Source organism: Doryrhamphus excisus, linkage group LG12, assembly GCF_037039965.1.
Source record: "Doryrhamphus excisus strain RoL-2023G ecotype Guam linkage group LG12, RoL_Dexc_Guam_v1.1, whole genome shotgun sequence".
NCBI classification, from domain to species: Eukaryota; Metazoa; Chordata; class Actinopteri; order Syngnathiformes; family Syngnathidae; genus Doryrhamphus; species Doryrhamphus excisus.
The window spans coordinates 16,280,223-16,304,408 of record NC_136368.1 but is presented as its reverse complement, the minus strand read 5'-3'; the positions used below and the strand labels follow the sequence as shown (position 1 = coordinate 16,304,408).

General features: G+C 40.5%; 3 protein-coding genes across 6 annotated transcripts in view; 2 read left to right on the top strand and 1 right to left on the bottom strand.

Moving 5' to 3' along the window:
* sox1a (SRY-box transcription factor 1a) overlaps positions 1–558 on the top strand; it is a 93,541-nt gene extending 92,983 nt beyond the window's left edge. The window contains exon 3 of the transcript XR_013629554.1: positions 144–558. The gene's annotated coding sequence lies outside the window, so the exon portion shown is untranslated. The remainder of the gene's footprint in view (positions 1–143) is intronic.
* spryd7b (SPRY domain containing 7b) overlaps positions 1–24,186 on the bottom strand; it is a 168,468-nt gene that overhangs the window by 50,296 nt on the left and 93,986 nt on the right. The window lies entirely within an intron of this gene.
* The window catches only part of LOC131135392 (phospholipid-transporting ATPase IH-like), a 35,903-nt gene continuing 27,077 nt past the window's right edge, over positions 15,361–24,186 (top strand). For 3 of the 4 annotated variants that reach the window (XM_058081161.2, XM_058081163.2, XM_058081162.2), the window contains exon 1: positions 15,393–15,811. In XM_058081161.2, the coding sequence (XP_057937144.1) occupies positions 15,773–15,811 (39 nt within the window). In that variant the 5' untranslated portion in view covers positions 15,393–15,772. Of the gene's footprint in view, positions 15,812–24,186 lie in introns of all 4 variants that reach the window. The other variant, XM_058081159.2, reaches the window with a different exon arrangement.

The window sequence follows — 24,186 nt, the reverse complement described above, 5'->3', positions numbered from 1 at the left end:
AAGAAAGATCACCGTCTCGCCCTTCCCAGGCCTCAGGCCGAAAGGATAGAATTCATGGGAGCAAAGCTGCGTCACTGTGGACTTGTGTATCAGCCAGCCACTGGCTGACTTTACTTGCTGCTTTTGTCTTTTTTGTCTGCCAGATTTTGATGGACGTCATGCAGCACTGGCTCTTGCTCCACCATGGGAAAGACACGCTACCTTTAAGGCTACGCTGCCTGGTATTTATCGGATTTTTCCTCTTCAAAACAAGGAAAAGTGAAACGTGTGTTTGCAGGCTTTCAGCAGCAACAGATGGCACCATAGGGCCGCACTGCAGAACCTGACATTTAAACTCGATTAAATACCTAAAATCATGGCAATATCATGACAATATTTTAATTACTTTATATAATACACATATTTTATTATAATAATGACTATGATATTATCTTACATCCGGGTTGTTGTGTCACTTAACCTGTCAAATAAAATGAATTCATCATTACTGAGATATTACAGAAATTGCTTTGCACAAACAAGTATAACAAAAAGATGATCTGGTTATGTATTAATAGTTTAGCGTTTGTTGACCTAATTTGGATTAGTTAGCGTGTTCAATGTACATAATGTATCAAAGTGAACCCTTTCAGTTTTGAAAGGGTTGGACACCCCTGACTGTATGTACTATAATTAGAGACATAGTACTTACAATACAATTAAATGATCCAGTTACCGGTCTACAAAAGCCGGGGTCTCTAATTAGAACATTTTTAGCTATAAGCAACCTCCTGATTACGTTTTTTTAATGACCACCAGAAGATGGCAGTAACTGAATGCTGGGAAATATGCAGATTCATCATCAATCAACAGTCATGTTATTGAAACAAACCAAAGATGTACATCCACAAACTAACGGAAAGTCGAAATTTCAGGTCGGGATGATAAGGACATGAAAAAAATGCACCTTTCGCCCACGACAATGTAAAAAGAACATGTCCATCCAGACGAGTGAAGTTCATTTTTCTACTTTGTCATGCACTCCAAATCATTATTAAAGTTAAAAAATAAAATTGTTATTAGTAGCTTATTTAAACTGACCAACTCCGGTTTCCTCCCACATTGCAAAAACAAATTGTCCATCAGTATGAATGTGAGTGTGAATGGTTGTTTGTCTATATGTGCCCTGTGATTGGCTGGCGACCAGTCCAGGGTGTAACCCGCCTCTCACCCGAAGTCAGCTGGGATAGGCTCCAGCACACCCCGTGCCCCTCATGAGGATAAAATGAATGAATGAATATACGGACCATTACAAATACAGGGACGGCACGGCGGTCTAGTGGTTAGCGCGCAGACCTCACAGCTAGGAGACCAGGGTTCAATTCCACCCTCGGCCATCTCTGTGTGGAGTTTGCATGTTCTCCCCGTGCATGCGTGGGTTTTCTCCGGGTACTCTGGTTTCCTTCCACATTCCACAAACATGCTAGGTTAATTGGCGACTCCAAATTGTCCATAGGTATGAATGTGAGTGTGAATGGTTGTTTGTCTATATGTGCCAAGTGATTGGCTGGCGACCAGTCCAGGGTGTACCACGCCTCTCGCCCAAAGACAGCTGGGATAGGCTCCAGCACCCCCTCATGAGGAAAAAGCAGTAGAAAATGAATGAATGAATGAATTACAAATACAGAACATCTAAGGCAGAGGGAGTGAGGTTTTACCTTTTTGATGGTTTTATAACTATATTTGGAAAAACAAATATCTCAACCCAGAAATGAAAAGGAGCCCTAGGAATTGTCCTAACATTTCCCCGCTTTACGAGGCCCCTGCAGTAGCCAGTCAGGAAAAAAAAAATAAGGTAAAACCGTTTTGAACTTCAAACTAAATGCATCCCACAGGTATTATGTACAGCAAAATAAGACTAATCTAAAACAAACTTATACATATACAGTACTTATAAAGTATACACAAGGACTGAATCACAAGTAAGTGTGTGAGAACTCCTGGGCGTATGAAATTAATCACAAAAAGTGCAAGTAAATCACATGTATGAACAGTAGCGGTGGCACAAGTAACAATGCCATCTGATTTAAAGGTGTTGCTCCAGACTGCGTTAATGATGCCACCCAGGGCCAGACGAGGCAATCTCTCTGCTGCTGAAACAATAATGCCCTAAGTGTGAAGCAATTTTCTTGCGTGTATAGTCCCAACGCTGTGCCTTGCCAAATGATGTACATTGCAGGGGTCAGTGGGTGTTTCGGCAATTAGCAGGTCAGTTTTTTTCCTCACAGTTTGATGGCTGACTGTTCAGTCTGACCGCTGAAATTAACTTCAAGTGCTGCAAGAAATGTTTTCTTTGAAAACTATTGGAATGATACCGAACTAAACTATAGCACAGGTAGATAGAGCTTCTGGACTGTACCAATATTTGGACATTAATAATACAAAAGGGGTTACAGCTGATGAAGTACACATCAAATTACACTTGATTAAAATATTGATCCAGAACAACAATCTAATGAAATCCCATACCAGAACTGTATTATTTGCCTTTAAAAGAATAATATTTTGGTGTTTTAACATCAGTTTCCAATATTAATATAATATTTCAGATTTTTCTCTGAAATATCCAGTTTTTTTCTGGTGCAAAAAATTTAAGTCACATCAACCCAGAATAAATGTGTTAGCATTTTGTCTTTTTATACAAATAACAGCAACATAACAATAGTTATCATAATGTATACAGTGTATGTTTTTTATTTGTACGCTTCATATCTGCCACATTTTTAGAACTTTGCCTCATTGGCTGCTTTCCCTCTTCTTTGGAGGCCACGTCTAGTCCGAGCGCAACGTCATGTGACCCCCTCCAGCGTGACAGGCAGCTCTGATAGACTCATATCACGCATGACAGAGAAACCCAAGACGTGGCCTAATTAACAGGCGGGACCTGGAAGATGCAGGGAGGGATAGGAGGCAGCCTGAAAATCAAAACTTTGCAGCACCAACATCACTAACCGTAACTCCTAGCTTACTTATTTATGAAATAATTAGAGAGGACTTTGGAAAACTGTGTGATATGCCAAGTTCCCCCCTTCAAACACACTTGACACCTTCCCAAGTCCACTCACCTGTCCAGGTATTCCAGTCTTGTTAAGTCAAGCCTTTATTTGTTGAAAAATATGACTTTATTCCCAGAAAATTCCTACTTTATTCTTGAAAATAAATATAATTTTCTTTATTTAAAAAAAAATAAAATTCACATAAATGGAAAACATTTCTTTAGTGCTCAAAAAAATGCTTTAATACTGACAAATTACAAAAAAAACATAATAATGAATGAATGAATGAAGACTTTAAATAAGAATTACTTTTTTTTTTATCCCAATTTCCTGGAAAATAATAACTTATTGTCGGAAAATATTATATCATTGGAAAAATCTTAATTTGTTAATTAAAAATACAACCTTATTTTAAAAAATAGAACTTAATTTAAAAATTCTACAAAAAAAATAAATAAATAAAAAAAAATAAAAAAAAAAAATATATATATATATATATATATATATATATATATATATATATATATATATATATATATTGGTAGTGTAAAAAAATGACGTTTTCCTCAAAAATGTCTTATTTCATTTCCAAGAAATTTTTTTTGAATACTTTTGGGGGAAAAAATTATAATTTAAAAATGTATTTTTTCTAGTTATTATTTTATATATTATGTTAATGTTAGAAAAAGTGCCACCACCTTATTATAACCCCAAACCTTATTTTATTTATTCAGTCATTGAAGTCCAGGCCTTGTCAGGTGGAAGAAAGTCTATCCCAGGGCAGAGATGACAGTGTTGGGGGGGGGGGGGGGGGGGGAGTAGCAGTAAGTCTAGCCACTAGTGAGGTGGAATATAGGCAAGGGGGCAGGTAAACAGGGGAGAGAGGTGCGGTGGGGGATCGTATTCGGGCTCCTGGGGACAGGACGCTTGGCGTGGCACCACACTGCCCACCCAACATCAACGCTCTCAGGTTCCCAGGCTCAGATGGGCCTGATAAAAACTCCACAGGGACCATCTGGAGGCAGCCAGGACGGCCGGAGGCGGAGGAAGCATATTTTATTTCAATTATAGCAGTAGACATTTTGTATTCAGGGCAGGTGCAGCCCAGCAGATGGTGCTGTGGTAACAAAATGTTGCCTATTTTATACTTAATACAGAGTGGTAATTCAATAATATAATGAATGAATAATATGTCATAATTTATACATTCTGAATGATTAGTCAACCTCCAATTTGTTGGGATTTTAAAGCATACAAAAATCAATTAAACAAACTTGTTATAATTGACAATTGGAAATTCTTAGAAATACAGCTGGAAAAGGCGCAGATTCTGGAAGATCTACAATGTTTTCTGTGTGGGATATTGTGTGTAGCTGCTCTATAGGAGTCCACAACACAATACAAAGGGCCAAGAAATTGGCATAATAGGTCCCCTTTAATAAATGTTTGGAATAAATTGCTTACTGAAATGTTTTTGTCACACTTATTTTTGCATTTTGAAATTGTACTTAGAACCTCCTTAAGATCCAACACTGCAAAATGTGCATTTGTGCAATTTGTCACCTGGTCTTTTCATCAGGTGTGTGTATATATACGTATGGGTGATTCTCCTGAAAAGGGGTACCAGAGTGGGTGCTGTCACTTGGAGAGGCATGACGCACCGACTACAGTTGTTACTGATGTCACCAACAGTCTTTCTTTGCAATGTTTTTGTCATAAACTGCTGATATGTTCCTTGGTGTAGACACATACGTATGTTACTTACTTACTGTTACTACACCAGTGGTTTATTAAACTTGGCACAAGCCAACCCAGTGGATGATTGCAAAGCACTGAGAGAACTTTCTTTCTCCAACACAGTGGTGTTAGTGACTTTGTTCTGCCATTTGATACCCTTGATACGTCGCAGGTGCTTTGAGTGTCTTGGAGGTGAAAAAGTGAAAAAAAGACAATTCACCACTTACCAGGCAGCACAGATGGAAACTTTCACAATGATTCTCGTCTCTGGCATACGCCATCTGGTATACCTTGAGTTTGGTGTTCAAGATCAGTTGGCTTTTTTTCCCCATAATCTCTCTACGCTTGTGGAAGTGGTCAATGGAACATCAACAATGATTCAACAAACCTAACCTTGCTTTTTTACTTCAGTCAGGACAGACTAAAGAGTTTCCCTCTGCAGAGTTCTGGATGGCAAAGTTCAGCAACATGGAGAAAATGAGAAAAAAAATCAAGATTTTTCACCCTGTTTATGATCTTGAAAGGCTCTAATGATGCACCATTGTACCTCACCACATTTCACTGTGGAAGGAGGCAACAATGCTATGCAGCCTTGGTGGAGATGCGACTGGAAAGGAATTGTAGGCAAGCCAGAGCTACACGAGCAAAAGACCTTGCTTGCTAGGATAATCAATAGTTCTTCCATACTTGGCTAAACAGCAATGTCCTTCATAGCATCAAGTGCTTCCTTATTTTGGACTAAAGGATGTACGTGTAGTGTTCAACCTATCCAATTCCTAGTCCTGGTCTGCGATGACTTCCCTTGCTTTGGATTTCAAGGGTGCAGTTTTCTTTCTTAGCTGGCTTGCTTCATGCATGCATACATGCCCCCTGATGTTCCTGGGGAAAGTGGCTTGCTGGATGTTCTCTGAGAGTTGAAGCCAGTAATTGTTGATGTGCTGTGGCGTGCTGTCCTCTGGGCCATGGAGGCAAGAGGTTCTTTTGCAGTTAATCGGTGTGTTGCGCTTTGCGATGGTAACTGGCTCCATCTCTGTGATGCAGGCCTCAAACCAGTCTGTACTCTTGCATTTACTGTTGTCAAACGTGAATAGTACTGTATATGGTGTATTATTTGTGGAAAAAAATATTTTTTAATATATTTTCATTCATTCATTTTCTACTGCTTATCCTCACGAGGGTCGCAGGGGGTGCTGGAGCCTATTCTAGCTGTCTTCGGGTAACAGGCGGGGTACACCCTGGACTGGTCGCCAGCCAATTACAGGGCACATATAGACAAACAACCATTCCAGCCCACAATTATTTTCAGAAAGCTGATCACTTTGTCCCATAGTAAATAATAGAAATAATCAGTTCCAGGGTCAAACTGTCACACTCTTAGCACCTTTATGATGTGTATAGGTGGTAACATGACAGCAGTTTGATTGTTTTGATCCTGCTTGTTGAATATAAAGTGTCAGTTATCTGACTGGAATCATTCCATGATGTCCCAACTCTAAAAGAACTGCTACCCCCTTCTTATGTAATAGTATATGAAATACAAAAATACATACAACCATCATTCATTCATTTTTTTAACGCTTATCCTCACGAGGATCTAAGGGGTGCTGGAGCCTATCCCAACTGTCTTCGGACTGGTCGCCAGCCAATCACAGGGCACATATAGACAAACAACCATTCACACTCACATTCATACCTATGGACAATTTGGAGTCGCCAATTAACCTAGCATGTTTTTGGAATGTGGGAGGAAACCGGAGTACCCGGAGAAAACCCACGCATGCACGGGGAGAACATGCAAACTCCACACAGAGATGGCCGAGGGTGGAATTGAACCCTGGTCTCCTAGCTGTGAGGTGTGCGTGCTTATGGTGTATTTTTGGTGGAAAAATTTATTTTTTCAATGTATAATATATACAGGGCGGCACGGCGGTCTAGTGGTTAGCGCGCAGACCTCACAGCTAGGAGACCAGGGTTCAATTCCCACCCTCGGCCATCTCTGTGTGGAGTTTGCATGTTCTCCCCGTGCATGCGTGGGTTTTCTCCAGGTACTCCGGTTTCCTCCCACATTCCAAAAACATGCTAGGTTAATTGGCGACTCCAAATTGTCCATAGGTATGAATGTGAGTGTGAATGGTTGTTTGTCTATATGTGCCCTGTGATTGGCTGGCGACCAGTCCAGGGTGTACCCCGCCTCTCGCCCGAAGACAGCTGGGATAGGCTCCAGCACCCCCCGCGACCCTCGTGAGGAAAAAGCGGTAGAAAATGAATGAATGAATAATATATACAGTATAGACACATTTAGAAGGGATGCAACAATACACAAAATTGACAGTTTGATTCAGTTTTGATATGTTTTGTGTTAATACTTCTGTCAATACTTTTTTGATACACAAAAAAAATTACTTTTATTGAAATTGCATGTTCTCCCCGTGTGATTCCAGGTACTCCGGTTTCCTCCCACATTCCAAAAACATGCTAGGTTAATTGACGACTCCAAATTGTCCATAGGTATGAATGTGAGTGTGAATGGTTGTTTGTCCATATGTGCCCTGTGATTGGCTGGCAACCAATCCACGGTGTACCCCGCCTCTTGACAGCTGGGATAGGCTCCAGCACACCCGCCACCTTCATGAGGATACGCGGCATATAAAACATTTTACACTGCTACACACATTTCACGCCATTTAAGACAAAAATAAAGCACCATGTTATAATAACGAAAGATGGAAATGTGGTGCATTCTTAATAAATATTACAACATGTTCTGAAATGTCATCCACAACAGAAAAGGATAGTAAAAATGTGCTAAGGGCTGTCTAAATGACCTGGGTTCAGTTTGTAGCATGTGTGCTAAGGTTGTCTTTGTCTGTTTCCACTTTGGTGTAAATGCATTGTCATGTTTATGTTTCTCCACTGACATAAATAAGCAGTGTGCATATCAAACCATGACGCCGGAATTGAACGATTCGCTACACCCCTAGCATAAACATAAGTGTAAAAAGAAGTTACTTGTTAGTAAAATGTAAAAAGCATAAAAAGTTTGTATGTGCATTTTCATTGGATGGTTACTAATGTGTACATACATAAATATAATATTTCCAGGTAACTCCACTTTAAGGTGACATGAATCTAATGTAAAGCCTGAGATTTACAGTAATTTCATGTAATTAATAACAATTTTTGACCTTCTTTTCTCTCGTTCCAAAGTGCACTTTCATGCTGCAGGACATATCGCATGTTTTTAACAACATGTCTCAAGCCGAGTAAACCGCGGCGGCACACATCCATCTCTTTGACATTAGTGTGATAGATGTATTTTTCACGCCCAGGCCGTAATGGCGGCGGCGGCGGCGGCGGCGTGTGAGCTGGGTGTAGTATGCTAATGTGCCCTCTCACACCTGCAGCTTTCAATTACCCATCGAGGAACGGTGCCAAGGCTTCACTAGCAATAATATGAGTAATGGCTAAATTGCGGCAGTCTATTGAAGAAAATTGAGGAGAGGGAAGAAATCGGCGGTCGATGGAGAGCCGGAACAGGGGAGACCTGAGAGTTGGGGGAGCGATGGAAAGGTCTGGCTTAATTAGTGTTGGAATATGTGACATAGTCCCACTGCAGCGTCGACTTTTTGACTGGAAACTTCACTTAGGCCACCATTCAACAAGTCTGATGCTGGCTTTAAAACAATCTATGATTCATCTCATTATGAATTATGAATCACCTCACAGCCTCCATTATAGTCAGATTGTTGCCTTTCTTTCTTGTTCTTAGCTGCTAGAGGAGGTGTGTTCACTTGGGGGGTGGGGGGCAACCAGCTGTGTTCTCTAGTAGATATTTCTTATGACCTGTGAGATGGTATTTGATAGGCCTCTTTTGCTCGCCAACTACTGCAGTTTGTGTGTGTGTGTGTGTGTGTGTGTGTGGGTGGAAGTGCATGTGTGAGATGAGGAGGAGGACTCCAGATGACGAGAAGGAGGTGGGTATTAGGGGGGGGGGTCCTCATGGCTGCCGGCCTCGATAACAAGGGGCGTAAAATCAATCACCTCCTTTGACAGCCTTACGAGTAGCCCCGCCTCTTTATTTCCGCTCTCTTTCTATTCCTGGCCATGCTCAAGCACGCACACACACACACCCCCGCACACACACACAATGGAACCCCCGAAAATCTGCAATGACTGTAGGCTCTGTTCTACATTCAGTTTGTACAGATTTTTAAATATTCATCATAAGCGGCAATGTAAACGGAATTCATCTGTGCCAGGGTTAAACCAGGGACACCATCATGAAACATTTATTAACTGGACAGGCTAGCATTGTTTTTATCATTTTTAGCTAAGATTAGCTGCCAAGAAAACCATATATTCAAAAGTTCTGTCTCGTCACACCTCTGATCATTTAACCATCTGCCCATGGTGGGCCAAGCTTACACGAAATTTTGGTGATGGGGGGGGGCACAAAAATGGTCTTGCAGACAATTGGAGACCACTTGGAAGCTGAAGAGCTGAAGCTGGACTGAAATGCTGTGGAAATAAGTTGAAATGTAGAATGAATCTAAGAGTAGTTTGGAAGCCGAAGAGCTGAAGCTGGACTGAAATGCTGTGGAAATAAGTTGAAATGTAGAATGAATCTAAGAGTAGTTTGGAAGCCGAAGAGCTGAAGCTGGACTGAAATGCTGTGGAAATAAGTTGAAATGTAGAATGAATCTAAGAGTAGTTTGGAAGCCGAAGAGCTGAAGCTAGACTGAAATGCTGTGGAAATATGCTGAAATGTATTGATTGTAATAGTTTGGAAGCTGAGCTGAAACTGTACCGAAATGCTGTTAAAAGGCAGAAGTGGTGAAATGTAGAATGTATATTAGCTCTTTACAGGGGAGGGGGGCAGAATGTTAAAGGAAAACTGCACTTTTTTTTTTAATTTGCCCATCATCCACAATCCTTATGTGAGACACACAAAATGATGTGTGTTCTAAAGATATATAAACAGCTAAAAAGAGGTAATGGGACACTTATTCAGCCTACAAAGCCTGCTATTAAAACACCGCTATTTTGTTTTATATACAAGCTGTGACCATTTAAAACGGACATTCATGATAACATGTAATACTTACAGTATTTTGCCATATTTCTGTCATTTTAAGCATTACCAGGACTTCCTTCCTGGACGCATTGATTTCACATAGCAACAAAGAAACGAACGCTAGACCTAGCTTTTTATTTTCCTCATTTACCATCGCCTAATTAGTCTACAGGTGGTGGCAATGAGGACAGTGGCTTCTGTGTGATGTAATAACATTTGATAAAACATATAAATGCCTACACCCTAAATAAATTCCCCATTCATTTTTCAATGGGAAAATTGCTGAACTGTTTTAAACGGATCTGCGTGAGTTGAGACCACAGTAGCAACTAATCCACCACACACAAATACAAAATATGCATATAAAAGACACCTAAATAAAACATATTATATATATGCAAATCAACAATACTTACAGTATTAAACAGTACAGTACAACATATAGCAACAGCATACATGAAAACAGCTCATATCAAGAAAAAAGAACCAGACTGTCTTTCATAAGCATAAACAATTAAAGAATGCAAGATTTTAGGCCTCCTACTAGAATAAATACTATTAAAAAAAACTAAAAGATTCTTTAACAATCTATTTTCCACTTGAAACCATGAGATAGTTTGATGTCCATAGTGGGCAGTTCAGTGCCAATCTGGCAGCTTTTTTCTGTATAATTTGAAACTTATGAATGTCTTTCTTTGGAGCACATTGTCACAGAAAATATGAAATTACAGCATTTGTGAGAATTTTTAAAAAAGTTTGAAAGTTTGTATTTTTTCATTATTATTATACAAGTGTAAAAATAAGCTAACCACTAACAAAAACAATCAACAGTCTAGTGTAACTTTGAGAACAAGAGACAATACCTGTACATATAGCACGTTAGTGTGTATGTGTGTTTTTTTCTCTTAAGCATTCCTTAGTTAAGGTTGCAAAGAAGCCAAAGAAAAAGCAAAGCATTGACTTAACACACACACAGTAAGTAGCGAGCACCTGGTAAAGTGCTTGCAGGATTAGGAAGGTTGTTAGAGTTGGTTACACGTGTTCGGGTCAGCTCTGTGACAGCATTGTCGCTCTAGAACACCTCTTCTTCTTCTTCTCTGCATGTGGAAGAGGATGAGGATGAGGGAGCTGGTGGTGGGGGGGGGGTAGGTGGGGGTGACGGCGTGCAGTAAATCTGCAGAGAGGACTTGGCAGTTGCTCCCCTTTCCCTCTCGCTTCATTGCTTCGGTCCTACCCAAATCCTATTTCACGGTGCCAAGCATGCGCTCCCTGGGATCTCGACGGCTCCCATCTCCAGACGCAGGTTTTTAAGCTGCTCTCCTGGCACTCGGGACCGGGCAACACGGAGAGGTGGAGGCATGTGACGCACATCCAACAGAGACACCTTTTTTTTTTTTATTTAAATCTCTAAGCGAGTTGGCATGCATGTGGCGTGGTGAGCACTCACCCACGTTTCCCCCTCACTGCCACGCTCGGTGACCTTTGACACCAGGTCATGCATGGCTGCATGAAACCACAAGCTTTAAGTTTTTTCACCTTGCCTGTGAGCAAATCAGCCTAATGTAGCTGTTAACACAGTTGACGCAGTCTTTTTTTTCTTTTTAATTCATGAATAATCATCAGAGAAAATAGGATACGGCTAATTTATTTCCCCTGTCACACGGCACGCATTAACGCTTCTCCAATTACACATAATCAAAGCAATTAATTAACTGCCAAATTACCTGAAGCCACTCCACTACCAGGCTCATTATGGCACATCTGTGGGGGAACTACTGTTTGCTAAGTGTGATTTGACAATGTGGCCGCTAGATGGCAATGTTTAGCTATAATTAACATTACTTGTTTGCTTCCTGGCGCAGGCCGTACAGCTAGGAGACCTGAGTTCGATTCCACCCTCGGCCATCTCTGTGTGAAGTTTACATGTTCTCCCCGTGCATGCGTGGATTTTTTCCGGGTACTCCGGTTTCTTTCCACATTCCAAAAATATGCTAGATTAATTGGCGACTCCAAATTGTCAGAGTGTGAATGGTTGTTTGTCTATTTTTCAAGTTTTTAAGCATTTCACAGTGACTAATGTGTCTAATAAACATGTTCAGTCACCCTTTAAAATGCCCCCCCAACAAAAAAACAAGAATCAGTCAAAATGCATGTAATCTTCTTGTGTATGTTGACTCACAATGCTGACAGTGCCATCCAGAATTAGCTATAGCATAGCCTAAAGTAGCATAATATGGTGCAAAAGAATCTGAAAGAAACATTTTATGTTCTTAATTGTTTTGTTTGCTACTATGGCATATGTTTTATAGTTTGGGTTCTCTAATGAATACCCCTATACTTCAGTCAATAAACACCACACCACAGAGACATCATAAAGCAGACATGGCATCTGTAAAGCTGAAGCGGCAGGCTGTATGTGCATTTTAAAATCATACTAAAAAGCAAGGAGTTGGACTTTTAATGTTTGAATAGTGGCATATGTTTGTTTTTTAAACAGACAAGTTATTTTTAAAAATTACAGGGATTAGTACATATTATACTACATATTTTATTTTAATATATATATTATATCATGGAATAAATGTGGAAAAATACATTAGAAAATTTGGTTTACTGTATTCTTTTTTTTCTTCTTTTCTTTCCTCTCGTGAATAACAACAAAACATCAAATAAAGTCAAATAATAATCTATAAAACAGGGAAGGTGTAGATTACACTTCAAATCTGTTTAGCATGTACGGGCATTTACATCAATAAACGTATCTGCCCCAATGGCTGGACAGGACAAAAAAAAAGTCAAGTAATCAATTAAAAGCGTAATACATGAGAGTGAAAAGAAACTCCCTATTTTACAATACTTATATTTAATTCATATCTTATCATATTTTTCAAAATTTTTTGTTTATGTTCCATGATGTATGATAATAGGAATGAAAGTAATAGTTGTAACAGTTGGCTTACCCCCAAGATGCATGGTACTGTTTGCAGTACATAAACATAAACACCCTCTGTATGAAGAAATACGGGAGTGAAAATTGGACATTGGTATCTTTGCAGAGCCAAGATTTTAATACAACTACAAAAAAGTGATAATACTAATGATATTTTAAAAGGTTAGCCAATAAGAGCTCGTGAAAATGGATGGATGATTACAAAAGATGATACTGACATAAAGCACTTGATTATAACATCCCCATCTGTGCATGCAGGAGGAAGACTCATCATCAGACACTATAGAGTGCCCTGGGGTGCCTGCATTGAAGGTAAACTACAGCATCATGCATTCAAGCATTAGCAAGTCCCGTATGCTGCATGCTCCCTATGCATTATTGATCATGTCTGTGCTAATTGAAAGACATTTTAGGCCGGCAAATGAAATGACTGGTGCAGACATCACAGCCGGCCACCTGACTCACTCAGGAAGATGGAGGTGGGGCTAATTTTAGAAGGTTTCTGTGCATTGAGGGGCAGCGGGTCCAACAATGTCACATGACTCAGGATTGCTGCATTACACTTGCTGAGTTACACAACATAGACTCACTGTACATGTCTGCAAACATATCCACATGATTGTTTTTAAATGGACCTGATGTGATTGTGAAGTGAAGTCCTTCCTCTCGTAATGGTCTACTAATTAAACTTGACATGTGACCATGATGCGTGACAGCGTGCCGTGGAAGCAAAAGAACAATAGCCACAACACAATGAGCTTGCTACAAGCTACTGCTGCTGCTGCACTGTTACATCACACGTGAAGTACTGTGGTGTATTTTTACCATGTACTCTATGTATGTGTAACATTAAGCATCCCTGCAAAATGTAATGACAATATATCTGGAAATATATCAATATCATTGCCATTGTTTCTCATTTAAAAACTTTATTAGCTTCACGAAAGATGAAAAACATATAATGCAGTACAGTCTTACACTATTGCAAAAATATTATCACAATAACTAAAACTAACAAGAGCTAATTATAGATGTACCTGATGATGTGTTCAGTGAGTGTATGTATTCAATTTGCTACAAAATCTAGCATATAGTTGTCACAATGGCTAATATGTAAACTATAAGTTTGTTAAAAAAAACAAAACAGTTTTGACAGGCAGGATTACACATATAAAGAAATACTGTACCAAGAAATAAACAAATTAATTTTTTTTTAAATCATGTTTTATACTAAATTATAGCTCAGAGACTCCTTACTGTATATATGATATGTCTATTGCATTCATTTGTATTCTTACTTAACAAGTTCTGAACCAGTGTTGTTTTGGCCTTTTAGTATAAATACATAAATGACAAATTAAACTGATAAATTGACAATTAAGGTCAATTTTACCTTCATTCAAGACCTATGTTGACCAAAATGGTGATGACAATTTTGTAACAAATTATTCATTGAATTTTTCACCTTCTTTATCAGAGTGTTGGTACTTGCAACATCTAATGAAGGCGTATTTTGCAGCCTACTCAATAAAAAAAAGAAGAGACTTGTGTAACTGTTAGTTAGCAAAAAACTACAAAATCAATGACGGGCAACAGAGCTGAAGTACAACCCATCCATCGTGTACTGCATATCCCAGGTTGGGTCGCAGGGGAAGCTGGCCCAGATTTCCCTTTCCCCGTCCACCACATCCAGCTCCTGTCGGCACATCCCAAGGTGTTCCCAGGCCAGTTGAGAGACATAGTCTCTCCAACGTGTCCGGGTTCTTCCCCAAGGCCTTCTCCCAGTCAGACGTGCCCTGAACACCTCTCCAGGGAGGCGTCCTGAGGCATCCTGACCAAATGCCTATAAGCCACCTCATCTGGCTTCTCTTAATGAGTTTCTTACAGATGACAGCGCTTCTCACCTTATCTCTAAGCTCCTTATCTCCAGCCAATGGAGAAAAATAATTTTGTACCCACAATCTTTTCCTTTTAGTCAGGTTTATTTGTATTTTTGTTTGTATTTTTATATTAGATTTTTTACTATTTAAAATTTTGCCTCCATTTTTTGCCTGTGTTTGCGAGCATGCAGGAGGCGGGAGTTTTTTTTGTGTGAAGTGTATATATTTTTTTTGATCAATGAGAAAATAAATACAAATTAAATAAATACAAATTAATACAAAAATAACAATGGCATATTTTGTATATATTAAATAATTTATTGTATATCAAATATATATATATAAATCATTCATACTTTAATTTACATATGTTCATATATGTAACTAAAATAACAGCTCTGCATGTTTATTTGTGTGTAAGTTTTTATTGAGTTTTTATTCTGCCTAATATGAAGTACATATGCTACAGTATATTATGCTATACAATAATTTAAGTGAATTTCACTTTTCACTTATTGTATGATCATCTTTATATTCATATCTATGAGAAAAATAACAAACGTGTGTATCTGTTTTTTTTTTAGTATTATTATGATTTTCGCCAGTGTTGGTGTGCGCGCGCAGGAGGCAGGAGACCCTCCCCTTACGCATGCGCGTCCCTGTCATCTGACGACTGTGTGTGTGTGTGTGTGTGTGTGTATGTGCGCGCGTGTTAGTGAGCGTGGACTCCATCGAGTGGGCCACGGCTGCAGAAGTGGCGCGACCACCAGCACCAGCAGCACCACCACCAGGCACTGTAGACCTCCACGCTGGACCGTGCTAGTTCAAAAGAGGATCATCACGGAGGAGGCCATATTTGTCCCGACATGTAGCTTGCAGCAGCGTGGGCGATACAAGAGGTAGCAGAAGAGTGTGAGTGGGGGGTGAGCAGCAGATTGTGTGTGGGATGCCATGAAAATCACAACAGCCCGCTGAGGAACATCACGGACACGGCGGTGGTGGATGATGATGATGATGATGGACCCGAGCGAGGAGATCCATGGAAGGTAGCGTCCGAGAAGACAGCTGAGCGGTTTTAGTCGCTTTGGTGCGGAGGATGGATCTCAGCCGGCTCCGGAACATCATCAGCAGATATGTAAGCGACCCCCATCGCGCACATACATAACCTCCCACCCCCACGCAACAGTAAATCAAAGCATTATACTGTTAAATGGTGTTTGTGTGTGTTTAATTGGCTACAGGGTGCTTTCAAATGTTTCCCTCTATTGACTTGGCTCTATGGAGAATGTGCCAGTAGCAACACACACACACACACACACACACACACATGCAACTATGGCTGCTGAATGTGTGCAATTGAAATTGAAACTTGGCTGGCCCACTTTTAGTTGCTTAGTGGGAACCACAGCATGCATGCAAAACAAACCACATGGACACTTAATTAGGTACACTCTTTCATGAAATACAATACTTAAACACTTAAAGTTCAATGCTGTTCTCTTAAAAATGTTTATAGTACGTTATATGTGCTACATTTTGTTGCATTATCAGGTTCAGTTTGTAAAGTACAGATAGTAAAGATATATAGTAGTATAGATAGTATCGATAGTATCGATAGTATAGATATTATACATGGATAGATAGATAGTAATATGTGAATCAATATCAGTTTCTGTAGTATTTAAATTAGAGGGGCCAGTGAAAACAGAACATAATTGAGAACCACTGGTATAGCATGGGGCGGCACAGCGGTTGAGTGGTTAGCGCGCAGACCTCACAGCTAGGAGACCAGGGTTCAATTCCACCCTCGGCCATCTCTGTGTGGAGTTTCCATGTTCTCCCCGTGCATGCGTGGGTTTTCTCCGGGTACTCCGGTTTCCTCCCACATTCCAAAAACATGCTAGGTTAATTGGCGACTCCAAATTGTCCATAGGTATGAATGTGAGTGTGAATGGTTGTTTGTCTATATGTGCCCTGTGATTGGCTGGCGACCAGTCCAGGGTGTACCCCGCCTCTCGCCTGATGACAGCTGGGATAGGCTCCAGCACCCCCGCAACCCTCGTGAGGAAAAAGCAGTAGAAAATGAATGAATGGTATAGTATGGTGACCGCTCTCTTGCCCGATGTCAGCTGGGATAGGCTCCAGCATACATGCAAATTTCCCCACTGAGGGACGAATAAAGGCATATGTTATCTTACCCCCACAACCCTGTTAACGATAATCCACTTAGAAATGAATGGTATGGTACCACATTGTGTTCCGAACACTGGTTTTATGCAGACAGAAGAGGTAGTAAGTACACTAAGTACTCCAGAATTTGGAACACCTGTAGGAATTAGTTGCACCAACTGCCAAGTCTTGATCAACCTCCATTTCTGCAGAACAGATTTGAATTGTTGGCCCATTTTGTGGTCCCTAAAACAGGCCTTTGGTTGGCTTCTTATTACACTTGTATCTTAGTTAAGACTGTTTAAACATCAGGTGGACATCTGCAAGCTCGAAACTCAAACTGCAACATAGGAGTGTTCTTGCTAATAGCAGGAATGATGGCATCAGTTTGACCCTGGAACAGACTACTTTTGTTATTTGGCATGGAAAAGTGGAAGTTTCAGAGGTTCCTCTGTTTATGCTACATTTTAAGGGTACAATAGCTTGTACAATAGCTTTGGAAGGGTAGCGTGGTTGTCTCCCAACCTGAAGGTTGCGGGTTGAATTCTCCAGTTGCTCCTGATGCTGTGTCATCAATAGGTAAAGGCGCTAACAGTGTCAAAGTGCTTTGAGTGCCTTGGAGGTGGAAAAGCGCTATAGAAGTGAAAGACCGTTTTAAATGTCCACAGATCAAAGTAGCTTTGATATCCAATGTATAATTACTACAGCTTCTGCTTGGATATTAGCGCCGCAGCTGTTCAATTCCGATGGAAAAAAAACAGCCACACGTCATTCGCTGATGCTGACAACTCCAGGTAGATTGGATTGCATAGTTTCTCAGATTGCACAGATGTCGCAAGATCTTGTGACACCCATGTCAAAAGTGATTGTTTTAACTACAAAGCATGCTGGGAAATGCGCAATCCGCCCTTTCACAGGTACAAACTCTTCCACTTTACACATCCTGCAGATAGTGATGTGTTTGTGTGGATATAGCTTTTGATCGGATGTTGAGAGGATGATGAAAAGTTGGTGGATTACCAACCACTTCATTGAAATGAACAACCACCGGTATTTTTTTAATGCACCCCCCCCCCCCAAAAAAAAAATAAAAAAATATATATATCTGCCAAGCACATTTTGTCTCAGCCTGAAAAGGCAATCACAGCTGCCTGATGATAGAATATCGTAGTAATCCTTGCACTACCTGTGCAGGGAACCAGTATACAAGGTATGTAGGCTGCGGACTTATCTATTTATCAATGCTAATGTGACATTTCCTCAAAATCTGACCTTACTAATTACTATTTTTTGAGTGTGTATTATTTGCATATGTCTTGTCATGTTTGCAACATCAAATGATCTGTGTGTGTGTGTGTGTGTGCGCGCACTGATAATGCATATGTATAAAGGACGGTTTGAAAAAAAGGCTTTTAGAATTTTCAATTATTATTGCAAATTCAGGGTAAATAATAAAGAAATAAAAGATGCAAAGTTTGGGAGAGTATTATGTCATACCATGAGTAGCCCCTCACTTCTACAAAAGTAACTGTTCTGATGTTGGTGTAGCTATGCCACAGGTAGTATGAAATGACTACAGATATTATATTATACGAATATGATAATAATACATTTTATTTGTATAGTGCTTTTCAAAATACTCAAAGACACTTCACAGAAGAATGGAGTTGAACAAAAGCAAGCAAACAGAGCAAAAGATACAAAATACACGAGAAAAAGCGGGGCGGGGCACATGTGATATTAATCATCTTGGAAATTAAATATTTCCATGTACCCCTTGCAATTTCCTCGCATGCTACTAGGTGTACACAGCAACGTACCCCTGGTTGGAAATCTATATGCTATAAGGAGGGTGCAGTGAGCAGCTGGTTACATGGTGTCTGACTCTGATGGGTCCTTGTGCTTGTTAGTCTCCTCTATAGTGTCAACGCGTGACCCCCGACCTTTTCACCTGACCTTAAAAGTGTCTCAGGTGCTTCTGGTAGATAACTACTGTGTCTTTGTATTTATGGCTGTGTGAGTGCACTTGTTTATTACATTTTGTACGGTTGTGCCGTATTGGGAGCTTGACAGACACTCATAATAAAGGGATGTCAGAACCACACAAGCAAAGCACAGAGTGAGAGACGGAGGGGGAGGAGAGTGGATGGCGGATTGGGTCATGGAACCCTCTCACCTCATCTGTCACCCCGCCTTTTTCATCTCAGCTGCAACATTACAGAGTCGACAGCATATGAATCATTAATTCAATTATCCAGATATTGACTTGAAGAGGGACGCGGGGGAGGGAGATGATATATGTTTATTTGGCCCACAAATGTCCCAATAAGCCTGCATTATTTCCAGCAGCCGCTCCTTTAACGAGGCTGTGCGGCATTATAGCACGCAGGTTGAAGGCGCCGTCTTGTGCTTCCTGTATGTTGGTTAACATGTCGCTATGCTCGATTTTTAATTGGGCATCTAATGCAAACATCATAGTCAGTATTCATCAGTTAATCATCAGTGACTTTTTATTTATTTATCGCTTTTTCTTTGACTTTTTCCCCTCGCTAGAAATACAACAGATCCTTTATTTTCAATTGATTTCAGAGCAGGAAGTGTGTGTGTTGTGTCTCTGCTCCGCCAAGACCCAAATAAAAGGCGATGTTAACCCTAATGAGATTTATCAGGAAAATGACCTCCTGTGAATGCTTTAGTGGTGCCGGCGCACGTGTTATATTTGTCCCTGCTCACTCCTGCTGCATGCCCTTTTGTCATGTGGTAATAATAGTGGTGGCGTGATGTCTCGGTAAGGGGCGCCGCTGCATGTGAGGACTGCATGAGGGTCATGATCTTGGATTAGAAACGTGTGTGTTTGTGTGTGTATATACACATAATATATACACAGAGTTTACCTTTAGTGAAGAACACGGCAATTAGGGAGGGAGGGGGGTCTGGGATGGTAGAGCCACACAGGCACTGTTTCACTCGAGTCTGTGTCAAACTTAACTTTAAAGAGTGGGCTGTTTGAGCTGTATTCTTGTTCACTTTAACTTATTGTAAACAGCAAATATAATCATCATTACACACACTGGCCTGGCACACTTATATATATATATATATATCTTATATATATATATATTTTATATATATATACATGTCTCCCTTAAACCGTGCCCCCGCTTCTTCTTCTTCTTTCTCCTTCAGGGATCGCCACAGCAAATCAATCTCCTCCATCCAACTCTGTCTTCTGACACCAACTACCCTCATGTCCTCCTTCACTACATCCATCCTCTTTGGTCTTCCTTTACGCCTCCTACCTGGCAACTCTAAACGCAGCATCCTTCTACCAATATATTCACTATCTCTCCTCTGGACATGTCCCAACCATCTCAGTCTGGCCTCTCTGACTTTATCTCCAAGGCCTCTAACATGTAATGTCCCTCTGATGTACTCCTTCCTGATCCTATCCATCCTGGTCACTCCCAATGAGAACCTGAGCATCCTCATCTCTGCTACTTCCAGTTCTGCTTCCTGTCTTTTCCTCAGTGGCACTGTCTCTAGAAAAAAACGTCCCCCCTGCAACCTGTGTTAGCTAGGAACCTTTACATACAGATGTTACCTTTGCACTTTTGCTATGCCTTCTTTCATGAGTTCTATAATGTTTCTAACTGTTGTTATGGAACTTGTGGTTAGTGGTTCTAAAAGATGCACCTAAACACTGCATTTCCCACATTGCAAGACAGGAAGGTACTTTGTGAAACAAGAGTGGCATTGCGTCCTTTTTTGCCTGAGTGATGCAAACAAATGGGAATGTGACAAAATATTGATGGAACTCATTCCCAACGACTGGGAAATAAACTCCTCCATAGAGTGGAGACTTCTCACCTCTCTATGGACTTTCCCTCCAAAAATGGCATTTGACGTTCGGTTCAATGCGGTAAAATATAAATGATTTTCAAAGGACTTTAATCTTTTTGTTCTTGTACCACCAAGCGATAATTTCATAGCATCATGACGTTATTATCTTTGCATCATCACTTTAGGGCATAAACCATGTCCCCCTTTGATCAAATGGCGTCTGCCGGTGCAGACTGCAGTGGTGCTCCCAAAAAGAAAAGAAAAAAACTTGGGAAGGGAAGAAGTGAAGTAGTTGAATTGAAGCGTTACATAACAGTTGGAGTCAAGCAGGGGACGAAGCACAAGCAACAGAATACAAACGTCAGTTTTTTTTTTTTTTAAACGTAATCCTTTTTTTTTTTACATTTTAATCCTGTGATGATGCTGCAGGATGTTTGCAGTATGATATAGTGGAGGAGGATATTTTAGTGTGCTTTAATTGGCCTGTTATATCATAAGTACAGTATTAGAATGGTGATATTGCAATATTTCATCTTATGATGCATTAACGATGCGCTGCATATCTTTAAAAAATGTAATTGTATTATAATATGCTGCTATAGATACTGCTAGATTAATCTGATTAAACTGTTTTATCCTTTGACAACCTTAATTCAAACACGGTCTAGGTTTGAAGTGTGTTGCCATGATGATTAAATGCATTTCGAGGTAGGATGTTTTTTCTTTCCTACGCTTTCTCCTTTTATCTACAGTGTGTGCAGCATCTATAATAGATGATTGCATGTCATTTATTGATTTATTTCTGCCTAATTTTAGCTTCCTCACAACCTCATTTCTAGGTTTCCCGGTGAAGTAGCACCTTATGTTTGGTAAGACAGTAGCAGCAGTGCAGCTTTGCTTTCAAACCCGTTAAGGCTCTGATTTCTGGAGATCTTTAAGCCCCATCTCCTATAACAAGGGTAGGGAACCTATGGCTCGGGAGCCAAATGGGGCATCGGGCTATCAGACATTTCTTAACACAATATATTTTATATAAGTTGTTTTTTGCTGACATGTTAAAGTAAAATATTACAGCAATCACAGTGTTACAGAGTATATTAGACATGTACATCTGTTTTATGCATTTTAATCCAGGCATCCATTTTATTCATCCATATACAGAAGAGATACAGAAGGTGGAGAAGTTTAAGTACCTGGGGTCAACAGTTCAGAACAATGGAGATTGTGAAAAGGAGGTGAAGAAGCGTGTGCAGGTAGGATGGAACGGGTGGAGAAAAGTGTCAGGCGTGATGTGTGATAGAAGAGTTTCAGCTAAAATGAAAGGAAAGGTAAACAAAACTGTGGTGGGACCAGCCATGTTGCTTGGTCTAGAGACAGTGTCACTGAGGAAAAGACAGGAAGCAGAACTGGAGGTAGCAGAGATGAGGATGTTGAGGTTCTCATTGGGAGTGATCAGGATGGATAGGATCAGGAAGGAGTACATCAGAGGGACATTACATGTTAGAGGCCTTGGAGATAAAGTCAAAGAGGCCAGACTGAGATGGTTGGGACATGTCCAGAGGAGAGATAGTGAATATATTGGTTGGTAAGGATGCATGTGAGAGAGTCAGATGCAGAAGACAGGGTTGGATGGAGGAGATTGATTTGCTGTGGTGACCCCTGAAGGGAAAAGCCGAAAGAGAGAGAAGAAGAATGCTGGTGGCCACAGCCAATGCCAGCTGTCTTTATGCCAAAAGTCCATTATTACAGGATAATACCCATATTTGCTACCCAGGTCATTGAGAGGTCAAGACATAAACTTCAACCCTTTAATCAAATAGTCAAGTATCTAATTCTGCAGAGCAAACACTTTTGTTGAAGATTGCACAAAGAAAGATAAGAGTACTTTGCAAAATCATGCAGCACCAATAGTGACATTAATGGTAAGAAGTATTTTATTTATTATTGATGAGTTTCAGTATAACAACTTAATAAAAGCTATGAATTCATAGACTTATTATGGATGAAAAATGATTAATGTTAAAAATATATATTATATGGGTCTCACATTAATATATTTTAAAATATGCGTTTTTTTCGGCTCTCTTAGCCAAAAAGGTTCCAGACTCCTATACTATAAGAACATTTTCATAGCCTTTTTAGTTTATTAGTTATTAAGTTATCTTGCCTGCATTTGTTCTGAACTCCACACTCTACCCCACAGCGTAACCAGAGAGTGCTCCAGTGTCTGAAACGGCTAAAAAAAAAAGTGAGACCCCGAACAGGTTTTGGCTGTACATCCGTTGGAGGTGTACCGCACGGAGCTAGTGTGAGCCTACAAAGGGGATTTCAATCTGGCGGAATGCTTCCGGCGGCGTCAACAGCGCCACAATGCATTCAGTGTGGCAAAGGATGCAGGAGTCCATTAGAAAAGAAGAGCCGAGTCCTGCGACTTAATGAGGGATGCCAGCTTGACATGGGCACCGTGTGGTGGCGCCGTGGAAGAGGAGGGATCAGACACGACCATTTAATCAGACCACTTAATGGTCTGTAACTTTTTATTGCATCTCTGCAGGGAGCCGCACCATGGCACCGGCACGGTTCGAGGGTCGTTCAAAACGCTTAGCTGAGACCGAGTTTGGTCTCTTATTGTGTGACTTTGGCCGATTACCTTTGTGGCTACAAATATAAAAGCCATTTGCTGCAGTGAAACCAGTCTGGCTGCCATTGTTGTGTTGTTAATAACGACAAAGTGCTCTGTGTCTTACTGCTGACTGGCCTGGCCACTTTGTGTGATGGAGAGCTAGGTACAGAGAGGGAGGATGGAATAGTGGACCAGAGGTTGATAAGGATCAGTGAGGATTAATGATCAGATAAAGCTGATCTCTTCCTCCACGGGGCTTTAGGGATGTAAATATGGTGGGAAAGAATGTTGGAACAATGGAAATGTGGATTTAAGTACATGTACTTTTAATGTACATGTGGGCCCACAATTATTTTCAGAAAGCTGTTCACTTTGTCCCATCGTAAATAATAGAAATAATCAGTTCCAGGGTCAAACTGTCACCCTCTTAGCACCTTTATGATGTGTATAGGTGGTAACATGACAGCAGTTTGAAATACATAAATACATACAACCAACATTAATTCATTCATTCATTTTCTACCGCTTATCCTCACGAGGATTGAGGGGGGTGCTGGAGCCTATCCCAGCTGTCTTCGGACTGGTCGCCAGCCAATCACAGGGCACATATAGACAAACAACCATTCACACTCACATTCATACCTATGGACAATTTGGAGTCACCAATTAACCTAGCATGTTTTTGGAATGTGGGAGGAAACCGGAATACCTGGAGAAAACCTCCATGCAAACTCCACACAGAGATGGCCGAGGGTGGGATTGAACTCGGGTCTCCTCGCTGTGAGGCCTGCACGCTAACCACTTGACCACCGTGCAGCCCCATATAACCAAGAATAAAACCTAATTTTAGGATTTCACCTCTGTGGCCGTAAGTGTAT